The sequence below is a fragment of the Macaca nemestrina genome, chromosome 13, assembly GCF_043159975.1.
Source record: "Macaca nemestrina isolate mMacNem1 chromosome 13, mMacNem.hap1, whole genome shotgun sequence".
Taxonomy (NCBI): Eukaryota; Metazoa; Chordata; class Mammalia; order Primates; family Cercopithecidae; genus Macaca; species Macaca nemestrina.
Genome location: NC_092137.1, coordinates 28,501,374 through 28,525,551, shown reverse-complemented (window position 1 = coordinate 28,525,551; position 24,178 = coordinate 28,501,374). Strand labels below are relative to the sequence as shown.

Genomic DNA, 24,178 nt, shown 5'->3' with positions numbered 1-24,178 from the left:
AGAGCCTCTGCTGGCCACTTCAGAGAGAAGATGCCAGGCTTGTCCTGCTTATGGCCAAGGGTCACATACCTGATTCAGAAGGCATATTCACTCCTAATTTATTTAGGTTGCATGGGAATGGAGAATTATTCAGGGTCTGCAACTGAAAACAAACATCAGAAACATCAACTGCCTTGTATAGAAATATTGCAGATCCTGAAAACTTGGTATAGAAATGATCATGTGCTCATTCTATCTGGGCTCAAAATCTAGAAACAACAATTGCCCATAGTCATTTTCTCCTAACCCCATACCCAGTTCATCTGGTAAAAGGGGACATAACTCTATTGACAATGACTTTAACAGGTGGCAAGAATGTCTCAGAACACTGGAGTAGAGAGGGAAGAAAGATGATGAAGAATGAGAAAGTTCTGGAAATGGGGCCGGGCACAGAGGCTGAGGCAGGAGGATCACTTGAGATCAGGAGTTTGAGACCAGCCTGGCTAACATGGTGAAATCTCGTCTCTACTAAAAATACAAAATACAAAAATTAGTGGTGGTGTGTGCCTATAATCCCAGTTACTTGGAAGGCTGAGGCACAAGAATCGCTTGAACCCGGGAGGCGAAGGTTGCCACGAGCTGAGATCATGCCACTGCCCTCTAGCCTGGGCAACAAACAGAGCAAGTCTCTGTCGCAAAAAAAAAAAAAAAAAAGAACATTCTAGAAACGGATGGTGGTGATGGTGGCACAGTAATGTAAAGTACTTAATGCTACTGAATTGTGCGCTCAAACATGGTTAAAATGATAACTTTTGTGTATATTTTACCAGTGAAAAGAAGTAATTAAGAAAAGACTCAGGATACCTTGACTAAAACAAGAAAAAACAATCAATCCCATGCTATATTTTATATTCCATGCTACATTTATCTACTTTTCATCTTTTAATTTGATAACTTATACAAAAGTAAGTATATGAGGCATTATGTTTATTTGTTGCCAAAAACTGGGTACATTTGAAACTGAGAGACTCTCACATCCCTACCAGTGTCCTGAGCCTGGAGGAAGGACTTGGTGACCAGGGCTCAGGTCCTCAAGACCACCTGGACCTCTTCAGCTGCTGGTACTGAGTCTGGGGCAGCTTCTGCTTTTGTGAATACCATGGAAGGCTCTGGGAAGGGAGATTGTGTCTTTTCCCCAAAAAATTGAGAATGGAAGGGGGGAAATACTCCAACAGGGAAAAACATGCAGTAAATGAGGTGACTGAGGACATCTGACATCACAAGAAGACACAGTTTCTCTTGAAGTACTGATTACAGTAAGAAACCACAGCATTTACTCTCAGCCCTTATCTTATGGATGTTCTGGGAAGACCTCACCCAGATTCCTTCAGATAACTCCCAACATCTGCTTCAAGGTTCACGGAGATAACAAGCCCATTTATAACTCCTTCTGGACACTTCTGGGAACCGCCCATTCAGTCTGCAGGGATGATAAGCTCCAAATTCCAGGACACACACACTCTGCTGGACACCCCGGCTGTCCATGGGGGAAGCGGTTCATCCAGCCCATTCCCTCAAGGCCTCAGGAAGGGGCCTGCCAACTTGCACCAAAACTTGGGTTTATCCACTATAAGGAAAATCTTCCCTCTCCCCTCCACATACACGTACCTCCCACCAGGCAAAGCCCTTACCTCTGGCCATAGCTGCCCTTCCAGTGTATTCTTTCCAAGAGAGGTATGGATCTGAGGGGTCCCTGAAAGAAGGCAGAAATAGTTCAAGTTATTTAGCTGGAATTAACTCCCACGCAAATTTGTAGCTTTCATGCCCTTCCTCCCAGCCATATCTATGTGCCCAGCTCAGTAATGGCCCTTGTGTTAGGGAAGCCCAGATTCTATTTGTCCAGCTATCCCCTCCATTGGGTGGGACACCGTGCTTCCATTAACACAAACATTTAGGGCAGAATCCCCAGGTTAAAAAGCAAAAGTGTTACCTGGGAGGGGTCGGCAATAACATTACACCATGCCCAAGCACATTATCACAGATTCCTTTTTGGGCTCCTTAGCAAAGGGTAGAACCCGCAAAGAAAGTAATGTCAGACAAATAGTTATTGTTGTTGCAGATTCAAGACAAAGCAGGGAAGGCAAAGGATGTTATAAAAGAGTTTGAAGGGTAATGTGATCTTAGGAGAAGAGCTAATCACAGGACTCCTAGCAGCCATGACTGTACTAAGTACCTGGATAGGGGCTGTATTGAGGGGTCTTGCTGAACATGAGGAATGAGGGGAAGAAAAGGCAGGTAGGGAGACGGCAAAGATACTGACCTTCTCCCAGCTTACTTTTGGCCAGTCTTTAAAAACATTTACTGTTTTTTACTTTTTAAAAGTATAATTGACTTACAATAAATTAAATTCATTTTAAGTGTACACGTAGATAAGTTTTTCCATGTTTTTTAACTACACAAACTATAGTAGTTTTAAATGAACAGCACCCTAAATTTAAAAAGGGGAAGAAAACACCCACAATGCTACTACTCTTACAATCAAAAGTGATTTTGTTTGTTCATTTTTTTCATGACCATAATCAGGCACATGTTGTATTCAGTTATAATTTGTGTGCATGCAAATTTGTATCCTGCAAACTTCCTTTGACGTATCATGAGCATTTTTAATGTTGTTATATAATTGTGATGCTTATTTCAATAGCTACATGATACATCAATGATAATGAGATTTAATCAGAGGTCAGTGTACCTTACTTCCTCTGACTTCTCCCCACCCAATGCCTGCCCAGGGTACATACTCCTTATAAGGACATGCGATACAAAAACCCCCAAACAACATTAGCAATGCCAAAAGGAATTCTGACTTGGGCAAGAGGGCTTGATTTCTTTTCCACCACAGCCTTCTTCTGCAGCTTTACTTTTTTGACCCTGAAAATAATTTATCTAGAGTTTCATGAGGAGCAACAGTATATTTCCATTCTATGCTCCCTGTGAGATCAGGCACCGATTTCCACGTTAGAGCTTGCACAAGGAATGATGACTGGAATCTGCCTCCAGATCTCAGCGATTCCTTTGAAATTCCCAGAAGCAAGCTTTCTGGGCAGAAAGGGCCACATGATGGGAAGGCATAGAGGTATGGACAAGCACAAAATGCTGGAAAAGGCTGGCATAGGGGTAACTGGAGGCCAGGGAAGTGGTGGGCAGGGGGGATGAGGCTGCACAGACAGATGGTAGCTGGGCTGGGGAGCCACAAATGCCAGGCTAGTCCATGAGCAACAGGAAGCTGTGACCAGTCTCTGAAAAGATGATTTTAAGGTAATCATCACTCCAGGGGGAGTGGGATGGAGGAGTTAGCAGGGCAGAGATTTGAGACTATTTTGGTAATTTTCTTTCTAAGCCAGGATAAAAATGTAAATGGTAGCCAACACAAATACAGTTTCTATGTGCCAGGCACTGTTCTAAACACTTATGTGAACTAATTCGTTTAATCCTCATGACAACTTTATGAGATAAATGCCATCATCTCCAGTTTACAGACAGAAAACTGAGGCCCCAAAAGGTTAAATGGCCTTTTAAAGGTGGCAAGAGATGGTGGCTCATGCCTGTAATCCCAGCACTTTGGGAAGCGGAGATGGAATGATTACTTGATCTCAGGAATTTGAGACCAGCCTGGGCAACATAATGAGAATCCGTCTCTAAAAAAAAATACATATATATATAAATTAAAAAATATGACATTGCTAGCAAATGGTGATGGTGGGGTTTGAAAACAGGCAGTCTGGCTCATCTGACTCCATGAGCCACGCTTGTAACCAAAAAGCTAAGTGTAAGCCACATGCCCAAGGTCTAGACCAGGGCCAGCAGACTTTTTCTGTATAGGGCCAGATAGTCAATATTTTAGATTTTCCTCACCATATGGTCTCTACTGAAACTACTCAAGTCTGCTGCTGTAGTGTGAAAGCAGCCACGAACAACATGTAAACAAATTAAATTTATTTATGGTGACTGAAGTTTGAATTCCATATAATTTTCATGTGTCACGAAATATTCTTTTTAATTTTTGGAACCATTAAAAAATGTAGCAACCTTTGTGGATATCAAGAAACTGATTCTAAAATTTATATGAAGAGGCAAATGACCTAGAAGAGCCAACACGATACTGAAGAACAAAGTTGGAAGACTGATACTATCTGACTCCAGGATTGACGATACAGCTACTGTGATCAAGACAGTGTGACTGGCAAAAGAATAAACAACTAGATCAACAAGACAGAATACAGAGCCCAGAAATAAACCCACATAAATAGAGTCAACAGAGCTTTGACTAAGGAGCAAAGGCAGTATTACAGAGAGGAGACAGTCTTTTCAACAAATGGTGCTGGAACAACAATTTTTTAATTAAAAGAAAATCACTCCTCAAAAGCTTTTGGACCCCTTCTTTAAATAGTAGTATTCTAAAACAAATTTTATGACAGCTAATATACTCAGCACTCTATTATAAAGTTTTTAAAAATGAAATAAGCAGAAGATCTAACCCAGTGCCTGTACAAAGTATATGTCGAAATATGTTAATTATGATGAAAGATGCTCTCATTTGATTATCAAAACAATCCAGCATTATGAGTATAATTTTAAAGCAGCAAAAGTTTTAAATGTTGTTTAGAGGGTTGGGTCTGGGTCCAGAGTTTACTGCTCACTCCAGAATTCAAAGGTTTTAATGAGGCTCAAAAGAGGATGTTTCTGAAGACAACAGGTGTATCCCCACATTTTTTCCTGAAACTGTTATGGAATCTTCTAGGTCTCTTATTTTTTTCTGCTGCACTCCCGCATTCTGTTATGCACTCCCACACTCTGTGTGGGGTGTGTGTGTGTGTGTGTGTGTGTGTGTGTGTGTGTGCGCGCGCGCGCGCACGCGCAGGCGCATGCTTATGTGTGTCTGTTGAAAATTATAAAAGCAGCAAGAATTTGAGAAGTCAGGACCCCAAAGAAAAAGTAAGTACAGAGAGTGGGCTCAGCATTTGATACCAGTTTTATCCTTGAAGAATTTGTCAAATCATGAGTAACAGAAATCAGCAGCCGAGAGGCTAAGATACTGCGCAGAGCTTCAGGCAGTTTAATGGAACTGGGGGAAAACACTGAGTTCAGCACACATCAAGGAGGAGGGACCCTGATGAATATTGCAGGCTTTCAAGTGGAACCTAAAACAGACCTTTGGAGTAGGGATAAACTAGAAATGGGCTGATCTGTAAAAAGTCTAAAGACCAGACTTGAATCAGTTTGATTCCTGATTAGATAAAAGTGATCTGTTCCTCCCTAACTGCCTGCCAAAAGCAAGAGGAAAACCTTTATGGATGAAAATACTACCAGCCAGAGCATGAAAATTATCTAATTTTTTATATACAATGCCTGGCTTTGCATTAAAAAATTTCCAGGAGACAACATTAAATAAACCAAAGCCAAGAGAAAATTTAAAAACAACAGACAACAGATTAGTGAAAAGCAGTGGACTAATATGGAAATAAATGAAGGAAATCCACAATCTTTCCAGCTCAATGTTTCGTACCCAGTTACAACAAGAGGTGGTCAAATCAGAAATTCGGACAATGGGGCAATCTAGGAAATAAGAAGTACTGAGATATGCTCCTCACATATCCCTGAGTAACTGGAAATTGATGTATGTGCCAGAAAGACTGAAAGAGCCACATGTAAATCTAAAACCAAGAGAGACTTAAGAATTGGCTACAACTTTGTGCTCATTCTCTAACCTACACACACAGCAAGCAACAGAACCTTATGGTCTCAAGGTGTTTGAACATAACCTCTGTCCAAATCATTGACTGATCACTAAACCATGCAGACTCAGGGGTGACTCCTAGGATGCCAGGCCAAAAAACAAAAACAAAAACAAAAATAGGAGAGAGAGAGAGAGAAAGAAAAAAAAAAAACAAAAAACTGAGCAAAGACATCAGTGGTTAGCTGCACACAATGAGAGAGACAGATTTCACAGTTTAAGTCCAGGCAAGTTATTAAAAAACAAACTAATGACCCTCAGAAAAATAAAACAGAATCCAGAATTGCTATGTTTGATCAAACATGTCTAGTCTTCAAACAAAAGTTACTAGGCATGCCTTGATATTGAAACAACAGTCCCAGATGAAGAAAAAAAGCAATCAATGGAAACTGAGTTGACACAGATGTTGGATTTCACAGGCAAAGTCTTCAAAGCAGCTATTATATGTATTTGAAGAATTAAATAAAGCCATGAAGACAATGACAACAAATAGAAGTGATATAAAATGGAAATTCTGGAGTTGAGAAGTACAGTAACTGAAAAGATTCATGAGGTGGGTTCAGCAGCAGGCTTGAGAAGACAGAATAAAAGATCAGTAAACTTAAAGATAGTAAGTATATTTCTAAAAAATACAGAGGAAAAAAGATTGAAGAAAAACAGAACCTCAGATCTGTGGACAGCATCAAACATACAAACATACATGTAATATGAGCCCCAGAAGAAAAAGAAAGACAGAGATGGGGTGGGGCGGGGGAAGGCAGGAAATAGTTTAAAGATAAAATGGCTAGGCTGGGGTGGATGGATCACCTGAGGTAAGGAGTTCAACACCAGCCTGGCCAACATGGTGAAACCTCATCTCTACTTAAAAAATTTTTTTAAAAAGTTAGCCAGGCATGGTGGTAGGTGCCTGTAATGTCAGCTACTTGGCAGGCTGAAGCAGGAGAATTACTTGAACCCAGGAGGCAGAGATTGCAGTGAGCCAAGATAACACCATTGCACTCCAGCCTAAGCAACAGAGTGAAACTCCATCTCAAAAAACAAAACAAAACAAAAAGATAAAATGGCTGAAAATTTCCCAAACCTCCCACATTTGATGAAAAATATTAAACCACAGATTCAACAAGCTGAAAGAACGTTAAGTAGGATAAGCACAGAGACTCTTACTTACACACATCAACTATAATAGTCTATGTATCTACGTGTAGTTCTAAAACCAAAGAAAAAATGTTGAAAGCAGCTGGAGTAAAATTCTTCAAGTACAGGAGACCAATCTTAAGATCAGACTGACTTCTCATCAGGAACAATGGAAGTCAAAAGGCAGTAGAATGACAGGCAAAATTCCAAAAGGAAAATGATCCCAGTTGGGACGTTGGTGATGTAAAAAGGAATGAAGTACAGAAGAATAAATATGTAGGTAAACCTAAAATAATATTTACTGTACAAACTGTAGACCAGCAAACTATGGCCCATAGTCAAATCTGCCCACAGCCTATTTTTATATGACCCTGTAGATAAGAATCATTCTTAAATTTTTAAAGGGTTATTAGAAAAAACACAAAGAATATGATATAAAATATATGTGACTCACAATATTTCAAATATTTACAACCTTGCCCTTCTCAGAAAAAGTTTGCCAATCCTAATATAAATAAAAAGTAATATATTTTAGAGTTTAAAAGACATGAAACAAATTGCTTTGTGGGCAGATTTGGATGGAATAAATGGAGTTAAACTGTTATAAGATTTTCCCCTTATCTGGGAAGTGGTAAAAGTACTGATTTATATTAGACTTTAATAAGTCGAGGGTGCATGTTATCACTTTAAACACCAAAATAATGATGAAAATAGTATAATCCCAAGCTAGTATTGGGCAGGATGGGGTGGTGAAACCTAAACAATAAAAATACTTAATCCTAAAGGAGGCAAGATATCAGGGGAAGGCCAGGCACAGTGGCTCATGCTTGGAATCTCAACGCTTTGGGAGATCGAGGTGGAAGGATTACTTCAGCCCAGGAATTCGAGATCAGCCTAAGCAACATGGTGAAACCCTGTCTCTACAACACACAGACACACACAAAATTATCTGAGTGTGGTGGTGCATGTCTGTAGTCCCAGCTACTCAGGAGGATCACTTGAGCCCAGGAGTTTGAGGTTTCAGTGAGCCATGATCACATCACTGCACTCCAGCCTGGGTGACAAGGTGAGACTCCATCTCAAAATAAAAGAAAAAAAAAAGGAAAAGAAAAAAGAAAAAAAAATTAGCAGTAAAGAACACAAAACAGGTAAGGTGCATTGAAACATAGATATTATATTTAAACAGAAGCTGAGGAGGGTGTATGAGAACTTCCTTCAGGATCTGATAGGTTGGATGCCAAGTGGGCTGGCCTTGTTCCATGTGGCCCTCAAACCAGGACTAGACCAGTGGAAGCAAGTTGCCCCTTGGCGGAATAGCTGGAGCTACCCAAACAAGAATGGGCTGCCAGGGCACTGGTCCAGGTAGAGAGTGGGGATCGTGAACATGTGGCACATACACCAGGCAGAGGTTAAGAGCTTGGAAATCCTTGGTCTGATCAACTTCTCCAAGCCTTACTTTCCTCACCTATAAGGTGAGGTTGATAATGCCTGCCCCATGGAGTTGCGTGAGGATTAAATGCATGTAAACATCCAGCACAGTGCCTGACTCACGGAAAGAACTCAGTAATTGCTAGTTACACTTATAATTTCAGCATCTGAGAGGTGGTTGGCATACACCATCTTTTAGATCCTTTCAGCCTCAATATTCTGGAATTTCTTCACATAACTAAATGCTCAGGAGTTCATGTTTTTACCTTGATGATGTGAGTCATCCATGACAGCTGCTCTGGGGTGTCACAATAAAGCTGTTCCTGGGATCTAAATGTTAAGCATCCAGACCTGAAGATCCAAAGGGAAACCTGGTGCCTCTTGGTTCTGCCCCACTAACTCTTGGAGCGGCATGAGCCCTCACTCTAGTTCTCTGCTTTCACCAGCTACAGTGCCTGTTCCCACAGTACCCAAGGCACTGTGAAAGAAATTATTGAATCTCTGTGGCATCATCAAACCCCAATCATGGAATCCCGAGGGAACCTTCCCCTTTTTGAAAGGTTGTTTTAACATCAAGCTCATGGATATATGAAGGGCTTTGAGCTCTTTCAAAAATTCCCACCTGAGTCAGGGCAGTCAGGGGAAAAAAACAAGTACTTTTCCATCCTGATGGGAATGCAAGAGAAAAACACTTGTGCATGCTCTGAGAAACAGGTTTGGCTGAGATCAGTCATCCAAGTTGGACAGAGCTGTGACCACTGGGGTCCGGAACCAACAAAGCACCATGGAAACATCAGGTCTTAGCAAGGTAAAACCACATGTGCTTCTCCCTTAGCGGGGCACCTTCTAAAGCAGTGGCTCTCAGCCCATCACCTGCTGCCTAGCCCCCAAATGCAGAGACTCAGATTTGACTGGCGTGGTGGGGCATGGGTATGCTGGGCATGAGAGTTTTTTAAAGCCCCTCAGTAACGTTCATGTGCTTTCAAGGTTAAGAGCCTGACTCTACAAGGAAACCCAACTTGTGTTAGTCCAACAACTGACCACATATGGGTGGGGTGATTTCAAAAGCAAAATTAAAGCAGGGCATGCTCTCTTAATTTACAGATTTCCTTGATGTTTGTATACTTACGATGTGTCTGGAGTGCGATTTTCTAGCCCCTGTCCCTTCCTTGAGGGAATACAGCCATTTCACGACCTTGATTAAACATCGAATCTATCTGAACACTGACTTCCTCATCTATAAAATGTGAAGAGGACTAGCTTCCCTGTCTTCTTCATGGGGTTGTCATGAGAATCAAAGAACTAGAAAGGGTTGTATAAGTGAGAGAGGACCATACACAAGGGAGAGGTGACTTGCCTTCCTGGATGAAAGGAAGAAGCATCTCCTAGGCATCAGGGAAGACTTTCAAGGCCAACTTATGTGGCACTGAGGTCACTCTTCAGTGCACATTAAAATCCTGGGCTCTTTGAAAAGTTGTAATGCTCTCACTGTGATCTTAGGGGCAGGGTTTATGACCTTTTTGGCATTTTTACAGGCTCAGAGGGCCATAAGTGCATGCAGACCATACTAGCAAGGGTGTGGACAACACTGCTTTCCACTAAGCACTGAGCTGTGCTGGTGAGCTTGGAAGGGGAGGGCCCAAGTCAGCCAGTGTCATCCCCTGCATGGTTTTGAATGATAAGCAGATCCTGTGGGTGACTATGTGCTGCACTGCACAGGGTAGCTGTAAGCTATCACCCTATGTGACCTACAGGGACTGTAGGATGCTGCATGGACCTGTGAGCAGGTGCTGCATGTGACTAGCTGTGGATGCTGAGTCAGAAAACCATGAGTCATGCCTCGCTGGCTGCTCCATTAAAATTCCAGGTGCTCTAAGGCGTACAGGATGTTAGCACAGCGTCCTGTCAGTGTGGTGTTTGGCTAGTCACATGCTGCCACCAGTGGAAGGTGAGAATGAGGAACAGAGAACCCTTCTGAGGTAGCTGGGTTGACCTCTGAATATATGTCTCAGAATTCTAGAGTAGATGAGGTGAGCAGACCTTCAAGATCATCTTGTTTACTAGATCCAGAGAGGCTAGAAAACCTGCCAAAGGTTATTCAGCAAGGTACTAACAGAGTCATGTGTAGAACTGGATTCTCCTTAATCTAGTCAAGTACGCTTTCCCTGAGACCAAAGTCTTTTAGAAAGTATAGAAAGACTTATTACATGTGTTGTCTTCTATCCTGAATTTCCAGAAGAAATCTATTGTTTTGCCCTGTCTGTAGATCAGTATTTCCAGCTGTCTTTATTACCATTAGTCATTCTAGATTTATCATCAGGAATACTGGCCAAAGAATGATTTAGGATCAACAATGTCACAACCTTTGGGTAGACACAACCTCTAGTCTGATTACAAAAACATTCGAGATGGCTTCAAAAATCTCAAATCACAATTAAATACTCTGTCCTGTGCTGATGGTCCCAGAGAGACCTCACCACCAATCACAGACCTCATTCCAGGCAGAGACCAGTGCACCCTCCTGTCTCCATCCCCTGATGCACACAGATATCCAATATTATACACCCTGTGCCCCAAGAGAGGGAAGCAGTCCCAACAGGAAATAACATATTCAAAGTTTACTTGTAGTTTTGCCCTTGGCCTCACACAAGGGGATGCCTTACTTTTAGATCACATTTTCTTCAACTTCCTCATGGGATTGCTGTGGTTGGATGTGTACTCCAAAGTTCACATGTTGGAAACTTGATCCCCAATGTAGCGGTGGTAGGAGGTGTGACCTATAACAGGTGACTAGGTTCTGCCCTCACAGATGGATTAATGCCATTATTGTGGGAGTAGATTTGTTATAAAAGGATGAGTTTGGCCCCTTTTGTCTCTCTCTCTTTCCCTCATTTGCCCTTTTGCCTTCTGCCATGGGATGGCACAGCAAGAAGGCCCTCACCAGATGCCAGCCCCTCAATCTTGGACTTTTCAGCCTCCAGAACCATGAGACTATAAATTTCTGTTCATTATAAATGGCCCAGTCTGTGGCATTATAGCAGCACACTACAGACTAAGACAGGGACAGCTGAGGCCAACCCAGAGCCAGGAAGGAGCAACCTGTAGAAGATAGTCCCATAGTGAAGATGAACAAGCAGACCTTAACGATGGCAGGTTCCAGAGCCCTGACTCCTCCTATACTGATGCCTTCCACAATCAGCAGCAGCTCTTGCTTCGCCTCAGCCACCATTGGACAGAACTTTAAACAGGACCAGGGATTCCTCAAAGTTGGATGGCGGCAGGTGTGTTAATCAGTGAACCCCAAGAGGAAGGGAGTCTCAGGAAGGGAGACCATCAGGAAGGTCTCCTCCCAGAGACAACTGGGAAGTAGTGGTGTGAAGGAAGGGAGGCTTAGGACCCCTCATTCTCAGAGATGCAACAGTGCAAGAGGATATGGTGGCCTAAGGCACGAAGAAAAGCACTCACCTTTCCCAGAGCCCAGCAGTATCCCTGCTGGGCCCCTTCCTATGATCCAGGGCTCTGTTCACCAAGGTGGTGCCTCTTTTGACTCATGACCTTTTATGTCTGGAGCTGGAGGACTCATCTTGCCCAAAATACCACTTGCATCATGCCACTCCCCTGCTAGAGAACCTTCTATAGCTCCCCATTTCCTACTACAGCAAATTAAAATTCCAGGCTTGCTGCATGATCTTAGGCCAGTCACTCCATCAGGTTAGTTTTTGTAAATGTAAAATAAAAGATTTGGTTTCAATCATTTTAGAAGTCTCTTTAAGCTAAAAGGCACTCTGAAAAACCTCCACTCTCCTTGCACTGGGGTTTAATTGTCTTACCTTAACTCCTCATTTTGCTCCACACCAACCCCACACTCCAGTTCAGCCAGCCTGCTCCTGCTCCTCAAACCCATCATGCCATGCCCTCCCCTCGCCTGCCCTCTCTCCTCCTTGGTGTTTCTCTCAGTCCCACTCACCCTTCCGTGAGCAATTGAGTTTCACCTCCCACATGAGATTCCTCCAGCCTACATTCATCTCTCAGCTCTCTGAATCCTATTGCTTTTATTACAGCTGCTTGCACCTATTTTGGTGCTTAATTCTTCTCCAGTGATTTTATGCGGATCCGCTTTCTCTCCCCAGAGGGTTCCTTAACATTTGATTTAGTAACTACCAGCCAGGCACAGCCCACCTTGGGTTTTTAGAAGGGTGCTCAGACAGTTAATTGACAGTAGCAAAAGTGCAACTTGATGAAAATGGTGATTGACAATAAAGTCCTAAAAATCTACAAGGTACAGATGACATCCCAGGAAAGGAACTTTTGAGCCTCTAGAGAAAACCCCATACCTGTGCTCAGTGTCCAAAGCAGACATTTGGAGACAAGTGTGTGAGCTGAAGTGAGGGGGTGGGGATGGGGATGGAGGCATTGGGATGTAGAGTCTAACTCCAGAGATTCGGGGATGGCTATGCCACCAACTAGGTATGTGACCCAAGCAGGTTCTCCCCGATCTTGCATCAATAATTTGAAGGACTCAGGCCACCAAAGGTTCTCAAATATCCCTTTCTACTCTTATTTAGAAAGTCAGTATTTCTAGAAGGCTTGGGAAAACTTCCTGCAGGAAGGCAAGGAAAACCAACCTTCAGGAAGAACCCTGGGCTGTTGCAAAACCAATGTTACCTGGCTTGTTTCAGTAATGAAAAGGTATCCTTTTCTCATTCAATGAGTTCACCCAGCTCCCACCGTTGGTTTTGCATTGACAGGCCTGTCATGGGTATGTTACCAAGGCAACAAGTGTTTTTCCCACGGGCATGACAATCTTCTGGGAACTTCTGACCCATTCGAGGAAAATAAAATTCTAGCAAAAATGGTATTTTATTAGATACAATGATTTCTTGCCAACCTGCTTTTGCCAACCGCAGTTTTAAGCTAATGATATTTCAGTTTTATAAGCCAAGACATTCAAAGCAAGAATCTGTTTTCATATGTACTGCTTGTTGAGTCCATTTAAAAGTTTAAATAAAAGTCTAATTTTGGTTCTTCCCTTGAGCTCTATTACATTGTAAGGTAGCGAAAGGTGCTGGCCCTGGATCCAAGCTCAGGACTGACCTCCGCTTGCTGTACTAATTAGCTGGATGATTTTGGACAAGTTACCTAGCTTCTCAGTTTTCTCATCTGTAAAATGGGAAAATAGCACAGGCCATCTTAAAGGAAGGCTATTATACATGAACTGTGCTTATCATAGAGCTTGGTTTTTCTAGGGAGGCTCACACCATGAATTTAGTTTTAAGTGATCCTCAAATGATAACATCCCCAGTGCCCAACAGAATGAACTTATATCTTCTCTGAAGACACTCACCTTCATCCTAGGCCTCAAAGAATCTCATAAGCACATTTTCAAGGAGTCTGAGCAGCATGCAATCAAAAATAACCAGGTACGGTACATAAAGAAATTAGATACATATGAGTAAGAATCAGCAGGAAAACAAAAGAAACAGATCACAAAGACTTTGGATACTAAAATCATCAAAACTGTAAAATTATAAAATGAATTTTTTTTGTTGTTGTTTGTTCGTTTTTTGAGACCAAGTCTCGCTCTCTTGCCCAGACTGGAATGTAGTGGTGCAATCTCAGCTCACTGCAACCTCTGCCTCCCAGGTTCAAGCAATTCTCCTGCCTCAGCCTCCTGAGTACTGGGACTAGAGGCACACACCACCATACCCAGCTAATTTTTGTATTTTAAACAGAGACGGGGTTTCACCATGTTGGCCAGGCTGGTCTAAAACTCTTGACCTCAAGTGATCTGCCTGCCTCAGCCTCCCAAAGTGCTGGGATTACAGATGTAAGCCACTGTGCCTGGCCCTTAAAATGACTGTTTTTTAAAAATAAGACAAACTTGAAGTTTTTATGGGGATCCAAAGTTATTTAATTACCAATTTGGTAAGAAACTAAATGTAAGGGCCGGGCATGGTGGCTCAAGCCTGTAATCCCAGCACTTTGGGAGGCCGAGATGGGCGGATCACGAGGTCAGGAGATCGAGACCATCCTGGCTAACACGGTGAAACCCCGTCTCTACTAAAAAAAAAATACCAAAAAAAAAACTAGCCGGGCAAGGTGGCGGGTGCCTGTAGTCCCAGCTACTCAGGAGGCTGAGGCAGGAGAATGGCGTAAACCCGGGAGGCGGAGCTTGCAGTGAGCTGAGATCCGGCCACTGCACTCCAGCCTGGGCGACAGAGCGAGACTCCGTCTCAACAAAAAAAAAAAAAAGAAAAAAAAAAAGAAACTAAATGTAAGTTAAGTTTGAAAAATAAAAAAAACAGTTTCCAAAATCTTCAATGATCAGAGTTAACAGAAAATTAGACACAATTGAAGGAGATTGAATAAACTAGAAGATGTATCATAATAAATTACTTAGAATGCAGTATAGAAAGACAAAAAGATGGTAAAGTTGGGAGAGAGGTTAAGAGACATGGTACATGGAGTGAGCAGGCCAAACGCCATGCTGGCATTCCAGAAGGAAAAGGCAGAAATGATCGAGTAGAGGCAACACTTCAAGAGATACTGGTTGAGAATTTTCAAAACTGATGAAAGTAATCAAGCCACAGATTCAGGACACGCTAAAAATGCCAAGCAAGATAAATTTACATAAATCAATGAACTAGAAAACAAACATACAATATAGACAATGGTATATTTTTCCAAAGATGGCCACAGCATTTTGTCTCATCCTGTATGCCCTTTTGCAATGTGATTTTTGCCATTCTTCCCATCAAGAGGTGGCGTCTATTTCCTTCACTTTGAATCTAGGCTACTACAGAAACTTGCATTGACCCATAGAAGCAGCAGAAATGACTTTGGTGCCCGGACATTAGAAGGCTTTGTGGCTTCTATGTGTGCTCTTTTGGGACTTTGGGTCCCCATGTAAAGAAGTCCAGACTGCGCATACAGAAACAAAGGCCAAGTGGGGGAATGCGAAGACACCCAGTTCCCAGTACCAAGTCCCCAGACATCTCATTTGGGGCCCACCAAGTCAATCCCAGATGATACTATGTGGAACAGGGATGAGATGTTTCTGCTGAAGTGTTCCCCAGCTGCAGGTTCACAGAACTGTGAGTAAATAAAATGGTTGCTACTGTAAGTCACTGAGATTTGGGGTATGTTGCTATGCCTCAATAGAGAACGGGGACATAAAAGATCAATAAAAGCCAGGCATGGTGGCTCATTCCTGTAATCCCAATCCTTTGAGAGGCTGAGGTTGGAGGATAGCTTGAGCCCGGGCATTCAAGACCAGCCTGGCCAACATAGTGAGACCCCATTCCTACAAAAAAAATTTTTTTTTTTAATTAACAGGTGTGGTAGTATGCACCTGTGGTCCCAGCTACTTGGGAGCCTGAAGAGACAGGATCTCTTGAGGCCCAGAGGTCGAGGCAGCAGTAAGCTGTGATCATGCCACTGCACTCCAGCCTGGACAGCAGAGCGAGACCTTTCTCAAAAAATAAATACATACATACATACATACATACATACATAAATTGGTTTGAAAAAATAATAAAGTGGACAAACTTCTAGTAAGATAAATCATAAATAATCAGTACCAGAAACAAAAAGAAGGACGTGACTACAGAAGCTGCAGGTATTGAAGGGATAACAGAAAGCCATACACAAATTTTATGCCAAACCACTTGCAAATTTACTCGAAATGGACACATTCCTAGAAAAAAAACCTTCCAAAGTGAATTTAAGAAAAAGAAAATATGGCTAATTCTATAACTGCTAAAGAAATTGAAGCAGTAGTCACAAATCTATGGAAAAATAATATTCCAGGCCCAGATGGCTTCATTGGCAAGTTCCACCAAACATTAAAAGGAAAAAAATCCATTACTATTACACACTATTCCAGAAAACAGAAAAATAGGAGCACTCCCAAATTCATTTTATGAGACTGTAAAATATTGGTACCCAAATCCAGCAAGGGCAGAGAGAAAAAAGAAACTTACAACTCAATCTCATTCATGAACATATAAGAAAAATAACCTGAAACAACTGTTAGCAAACTAAGCCTAGCAATATAAGGAAAAAAATACACCATGATCAACTAGATTTTATGCCAGCAATGCACGTATCATTCAGTATTAGCAAGTCTATTAATATAACTCAACATAATAGATCTAAGAGTAAATAATTATATGATTATTTCTATAGACGCTGAAAAGGCCTTTAACAAAATTTAATATGAATTTCTGATTAATTAAAACTCAAGGAGGTAGAAATTTATGGTTATTTCCTTAATATGAACACACACATATATATATGTTATGTATGTACGTATGATTCCCAAAGGCCATCATCTAACTGAATAGGAAAATATTCATTTCCCATTGCTTTTTGTAACCTTAAGACCACATGGTCCTTAAAAATATGAAAACATAATCAAATTACATTGTAATAAGATAAATTAAAATATTTCTTACCTGTAACATTTGCAAAAATTCTAAGTCTTGACTGCATGTTTTATTGTCAATATAGCTTTATTGTCAAGCTATGGAAAAATAAGCAATTTCGTATATATTGTTGGTAGGAATGCGAACTGGTACAATCCTTACAGAAGGAAATTTGTTACTATCTAACAAATCTATATGTGTGTTCACCCTCTGACCTAGAAACCCCAGTTCTAGGAATTTATCCTAAGTCAGATGTATAGCCTAGCATAAGCTGAACTTGAAAAAGATACATGCATATGACTGTTCATGACAGTATTATTTGTAATAGCAAAATATTGGAAACAACCTAATGGCCATGTTGGGAGGCTGGTAGAATATACAATACATATTGGAATATTCTGCAGTTGGAAAAAAATAAAGATCTCTGAACTGATATATTATTATTTTCAGGACATACAATTAAGTGAAAAAAATCAAAATGCAGAAAACACGTATAGCAAGTCATCTTGTGTAAGAATAAAGGAAAGTAAGAATGTATTTTCTCAAAAAGAAACAAAAGATATTAAACTAATAAAATTGGTTACCTACAGAAATGATAGAAATGGGATAGAAAGGGTAGGGGAAAGGGATGGGACCTCTCTGAGTACATCTTTTCATATAGTTTTGACTTTCGAACCATGTTAATGTTTTATATATTGAAAAAACACAGTAAAAAGCAAGAATGGAAGAAACAAAATTAAATACAAACAGACACACTTAACTGTAGGCCAACTAGGTTGTATAATTACGCAGAGAGAACAAAAAAATAATTCAAGCGATTTTGAACACAATATTTTGATGATACACCCTGAGTGGGATATATTCTAAAGGACGGAAGAAGGGCAAAGGAATTTTGAACTTCATTTGTTGTTAGTGGTGTTGTCACAGCAATTCCAGTACTGTGTTGTAGGTATTGTAGGATTCAGCAAGTGAGTAAATTCACTGATGTGTTTGTAACCCAGATTTGTGTTGTGGGCAAAGGACAATACAAATATGGAATGAAAGAGGGAGATGAAAAAGTGTAATTCTACCTAAATGAAAGATATCTTTATAAATTTATTGCGTGTTTTTAAAAAAGAAAACTATATTTCTTAGTTTTGTCACTGAGCAGGCCTAGACAATAACACTTCAGCAGCAGCAAACATTCCCAACACCTGGACCTTGGTTTCCAAATAACACTCCCCTATCAATGGAAGCCTTGAGGAAACAGCTGATTCCAGGTTTGGGATAGAGGAAATACGAGGTTAGCTGGGAAAATCTTGTACCATGAAGTTTAAAAGTGCTTAAAAATTGATAGGGACACAGAAGTTACCTTGAAGAGGCTCTCACTGGCCAAATCTGTAATAACTTGGACATCAAAATGAAAAATTAAAGGCCTGGATTACAATACACAGGTTAATAAGAGTCCATAAATGAATTTCTTTTCTTTTCTTTTTGAGACAGGGTCTCACTATATTGCCCAAGCTGGTCTCCAACTCCTGGGTTCAAGCTATCCTCCCTGCTTAGCCTCCCATAGATGAATTTCATATGAAAAAGACAAGACAAAAAGGAGTGGGGAGTTCAGTTAAATATTTTTTAAGTGGGGGAAAAGAGGGAATCTCTTTTTTATGGGGGAAACCCAACTAACAATAGCAGAAGGAAGAAGGAATGATAGAAAAATCACTGTCTTACAATCACCATGGTAAAAATTTAGGCAAGAAATATCAATGGATGCTAAAAAATCCCTGGGAAAAAGGGTAGTCACACAGTCTCCCAGTATCTCCCTATGGATGATTTATAAACCACATGGGGAAGGTACCTTCACAAGAGAAAAAGGTCAGGCAGCCGCCACCTTCACCAAAGTATCAAATTTGGCATCACCAACTGGGGGATTCAAGAACATCACTGTTTGTTGTTCACACACAAAAACCAGCTGAAGACGTTCATCGACACAAAATAAACAAAAAGCTGAGAGAACCATTCTTTTTTTTTTTTTTTTTTTTTTTTTTTTTTGAGACGGAGTCTCGCTCTGTCACCCAGGCTGGAGTTCAGTGGCGGGATCTCAGCTCACAGCAAGCTCCGCCTCCCGGGTTCCCGCCATTCTCCTGCCTCAGCCTCCCGAGTAACTGGGACTACAGGTGCCCGCCACCTCGTCCAGCTAGTTTTTTGTATTTTTTAGTAGAGACGGGGTTTCACCGTGTTAGCCAGGATGGTCTCAATCTCCTGACCTCGTGATCCACCCGTCTCGGCCTCCCAAAGTGCTGGGATTACAGGCTTGAGCCACCGCGCCCAGCAGAGAGAACTATTCTTGATGAAAAGAGATTAAAGAGACAGGACAAATAAATGCAACGTGTAGTCTTTGATAAATCTAATAAGCAATGACTGAAGAAATGAACAAAATAATAAAAAGTCAATTTATTTAATTCACAACATTAGCAGATGAAAGGAGTAAGCCACGCAATCATCCCAGTAAGTACAGAAAAAGCATTAGATGAATTTTTTTTTTTTTTTTTTTTTTTTTTGAGACAGAGTCTGGCTCTGCCGCCCAGGCTGGAGTGCAGTGGCCGGATCTCAGCTCACTGCAAGCTCCGCCTCCTGGGTTTACGCCATTCTCCTGCCTCAGCCTCCCGAGTAGCTGGGACTACAGGCGCCCGCCACCTCGCCCGGCTAGTTTTTTGTATTTTTTAGTAGAGACGGGGTTTCACCCTGTTAGCCAGCATGGTCTCGATCTCCTGACCTCGTGATCCCCCCATCTCGGCCTCCCAAAGTGCTGGGATTACAGGCTTGAGCCACCGCACCCGGCCGCATTAGATGAATTTCAATATCCACTTCTAATTTTAAAAAATCTCTTAGCAAATTTGGAATAAAGGTTTCTTAATCTCAGAGCATATCTACAACAAAAGCCTTTAGCAAACAGCACAATTACTGATGAGAAGTTAAACATTTTCCTCTTTTTTTTTTTTTTTTGTTGAGACAGAGTCTGGCTTTGTCACTCAGGCTGGAGTACGGTGGTGCAATCTCGGCTTACTGCTACCTCCACTTCCCAGATTCAAGCAATTCTCCTGCCTCAACCTCCCGAACAGCTGGGATTACAGGCAACCACCATCACGTCTGGCTAATTTTTGTATTTTTGTAGAGATAGGGTTTCACCATGTTGGCCAGGCTGGTCTTGAACTCCTGACCTCAGGTGATGCACCCACCTCAGCCTCCCAAAGTGCTAGGATTACAGGCGTGAGCCACCATGCTCAGCCTAACATTTTCCTTTTGAACTTGGGAATAAGATAAGAATACCTCCAATCATCACCTCTTTGAAAAAAATAAATGTGCAGGTACCAGCCAGCACAGTAGGGTAAGAAAAAGAAATAAAAGGTATACGGATTGAAGAAGAAGTAACAACACCGTCATTATTGGCAGGATTATGTGTGTTAGGTTGGTGCAAAAGTGACTGCTATTTTGCCGTTGCTTTGTTACAAAGTAATAGAGCGCTAATCCAGACTTGAGCCTGGATTCTCTATTTTATTTTTTAAAAGGTCAATTGGAACAATGCTATGTGCATTAGCTCTTCTGGTGGGAGCATTAAGTAGCATTACAAGTAATGGCAAAACAGCAATCACTTTTGCATCAACCTAATAGAAAACCCAGAAGAATATACAGATACATTATTACAATTTATAAGTTTAGTTGAGTTCAAAATCAACACAAAAATTCATTTTATTTCTATATATCAATAACAAACATTTTCAAAATAAAAATTTACGATAACAAACATTTTCAAAATAAAAATTTACAATAACAAACATTTTCAAACTAAAATTTAAAAACCCACTTGCCACACAACAAAAATATCTAAACCTGTGAATAAATTTAACAAAATACATCCATGCCTGCAACAGAGAAAACTCTGAGAGGCGTTAAAGATCTAAATACATAGTCATGGCTTGAAAGACTCAATATTGTAAAGATGTGTATTTTCCCCAACTTGATTCATAGAATTCAAAGCAATCTCTATCAAAATCCCAACAGGTTTTCTCCAGTGGAAATTGCCAAGCTGAGAGTACCATCTACATGGAAATTCAAAGCCAAGGCATTTCTGAAGAAGAAAAAATAGGAAGACTTCTTTTCTCAAAAACAGAAGTCAATATAAAGCTACAAAATTAAGACAATGTGTTATTGGCCCTGAGACAGATAAATGGACTAATAGAGCAAAAAAGAGTACTGACAGACGGAAACATGCACGAATCTTTAATGTACAGAGGCAGCCCTTCACAGTGGTAGGGAAACAACTGATTTTTCAATAAATGGTACTGAGACAATTGGGTATCTGCATTTTAAAAAAATGAGGGGCTGGACATGGTGACTCATACCTGTAATCCCAATGCTTTGGGAGTCCAAGACAGGAGGATTGCTTGAGCCCAGAAGTTCGAGACTAGCTTGGGCAACATGGTGAAACTCCTTCTCTACAAAAAATACTAAAATCAGCCAGGCATGGTGGCATGTGCCTGAACACAATATTTTGATGACATAACCTGAGTGGGTGTGTGGTCCCAGCTACTTGGGAGGCTGAGGTGGGAGGATTACTTGAGCCTGGGAGGTTGAGGCTACAATGAGCCATAACTGCACCACTGCCTTCCAGCCTAGGCGACAGAGTGAGACTCTATCTCAAAAAGAAATAATAATGACAACATTGGGTTCCTCTCATATACTATTCATAAAAGTCAATCCCAAATGTAGGGGGATTGACTTAAATGTGAAAAGTAAATTTATAAAGCTTCTAGAAGGAATTAGAGGGTATCTTCATGACCTTGAGATAGGAAAGGAGTTCTTTAAGATACAAAGAGCACAAACCATAAAGGAAGATTTAAAATACATATACTTAAGAATAAAGCCTGGGCACGGTGGCTCATGCCTGGAATCCCAGCACTTTGGGAGGCCGAGGCAGGCGGATCACTTAAGATCAGGAGTTTGAGACCAGCCTGGCCAACATGGTGAAACCCCATCTCTACTAAAAATACAAAAATTAGCCAGGCATTGTGGCAGGCACCTATAATCCCAGCTACTCCGGAGGCTGAGGCAGGAGAATCGCTTGAACCTGGGGGGCAGAGGTTGCAGTAAGCCGAAACCAAGCCACTGCACTTCAGCCTGGGTGACAGAGCCAGACTCTGTCTCAAAAAAAAAAAAAAAAAAAAAAAAAATAGAGAATATACAAATGGAAATGGTGGGACTACATATGATAACAGAACTCTGAGCCACAGTCGGCAATCGGCCAGCCCAGACAACCGAACTGCAGCCTCTGCAGCAATCAGCCCAGAATGGTCAGGTTTGGTTAATGACTGCCATCTTCTCCATTTTTTGCTCTGCTTCCAACTCAGGACCACTCAGAGAAAGCCAGATAAACTCCCAACTGGATAACTTCAGATGCCCTGCCTCTACTCAGCTGGTCCCCAGCTCCCTGAAACCAACAACCTCCAACCAGATCAGATCTGAAGATTTCCCTTTTTTTCCACTGTGAGGTTTCCCACTCCCCTGCCTGCCTTTGAATCTTGGCCAAACAAGTTATGTCTTGCTACAGCAAGCTCTGAATAAATAGCCTCTGTTTGTCCTCATTTGGGTGGTCTTCATTTATTTACACAAAATTAAGAATTTTGCTTATCAAAAGTCCCCATAGAGTAGGACAAGCTTGAGTGGCAGAAGATATTTGTCATAGATGTAACCACCAAAGAGCTAGTGTACAGCATATATGGAAACTCCTAAAAAATCAATAAGCAAAAGGCTTGAACAGGCATGTCACAAAAGAGAAACTCAAACAATCAATATGAAAACCCTCCCTGGCCTCATTAGTAATCAAGGAAATACAATCATCCTGTTCTGAAGGCATAGCAAGCATCGCCATTCTCCCCCATGGCTCAGAGCAGTCACTGACTTGCCCCAGAGGAGCCTCAAGCCTGGATTCAGACCCTAGGCAGGCCCAGGACTCTGTCCCGTGCTCCTCCTCTCTCTCTGGGGAGTCAAGGGCAAGTGCCTTCTCACTCCAGACCCCGTCCTCTCATCTGGAGAAGATGAAAGATCATCTTTAAGGCCCTTTTCAGTCTAAAGGAGTCTGCCTTCCTATGCAAAGGGAGAGCAAAGGGAAAGTTCAGCACTCTGTTTCGTAGCACTAAAGAATGTAGGCAATCTTTTAGAATTTATCTTCCGGAAATCTGTCTTCCTTTGTCCCTCAGCAAAAAAAAAAAAAAAAAAAAAAGTCATAAATAGTAACAGTATTAAATGTGCATTAAATAGTATCAAAATGTGCCTAGTAGTAGTAGCAGTAATATTTCCTTTCTAAGGATGAAAAAAATCAAGGTCCAGAGAGGTGGAAGAACTTGCCCAAAGCCACACAGCACAAATAGAATCCAGGTTTTTTTTCTCGTACCATGGTGCTGCTGCCCGACTGCACTTCTCTCCTATCCCAAGATCTGCCTCTGTCCCGGCAGCCTTTCGGACGTGTAACCCTGTGCAGTCATCCTCTGCATCCCATTCCACAGGAGGCAAACCAGCCTTCTTATTCTTGAACTGTACGCTTTGTGCTTTATCTCACCAAAAGCACACACTCCTTTTGCACGTCCCTTGCCTAAGCAACATGGGACACCAGCGGGGCTAAACCATGGGTTGTCCTCTGGGCAAAAGGCATGCTTACCTTGTCCCAGAAGCAGCAGCAGCAGCTCCAAGAGGAAAACGCCTGGCCGCAGCCCCATGCCAGAATGCTCCAGGTGACTCAGGCCTCTGGAAGAGCTGCTCCAGCAGATGGATGGGCTATCACACCTCCTCCTGCTTTTATGCTCCTCTGTGTTCTGATAGTGCACCTGTCATAAATTTTACTGTGTTCACCTTTGAAAGGGGGCAGTGGCGGGCTGTAAATGATAAATATTAACATTTAGATGGAAGAGTTCTTAAGGCAGATGAGTCAAAGATGGGTAACATGTTCTAGTCGTAGACACTGACAGACCAGGGCTGCATAGCTGCCTCCATACAGGCTTCCATGATGGCGGCTGCCCGGAAATTGCCAGTGTTAGGGTCTGCTGGGAAGAACGCAGGCCTGGGAATCCCAGGTGCTGGACGGAATTCCAAATCAGCCACAGCTGTGGGAACTTGGGTGTATCCCTTAACGTGGCCTCAGCTTTCTCAGCTGTAAGCCAGGAGATCAAAAGCACCTTGTAACAACTGTAAACCATAAAGCTACCTTCAAACGTGAAACGTGCTCCCCCCGTGTCTCAGCCGCTCTGCTAGGTTCCCTGGTTTGCATGACACAGAGAGGTTTGTTTCTGGTCCCCCCATTTCCAAACCCATCGGTGGCCAGTAGTGTTGGGCGGATGTGCACACCGGAGATTTGTTGTCTGCATATTGAATTCAGAGGTACAAGCCA

At 41.8% G+C, this 24,178-nt stretch overlaps 1 protein-coding gene across 1 annotated transcript in view; it reads right to left on the bottom strand.

Moving 5' to 3' along the window:
• LOC105479730 (phospholipase B1) overlaps window positions 1-23,510 on the bottom strand; it is a 149,822-nt gene extending 126,312 nt beyond the window's left edge. The window contains 3 exon segments of the mRNA XM_071076106.1: window positions 70-142; window positions 1,671-1,732; window positions 23,453-23,510. Of these exon segments, the coding sequence (XP_070932207.1) occupies window positions 70-142; window positions 1,671-1,732; window positions 23,453-23,510 (193 nt within the window).
• Window positions 23,511-24,178: the final 668 nt, after the last annotated feature.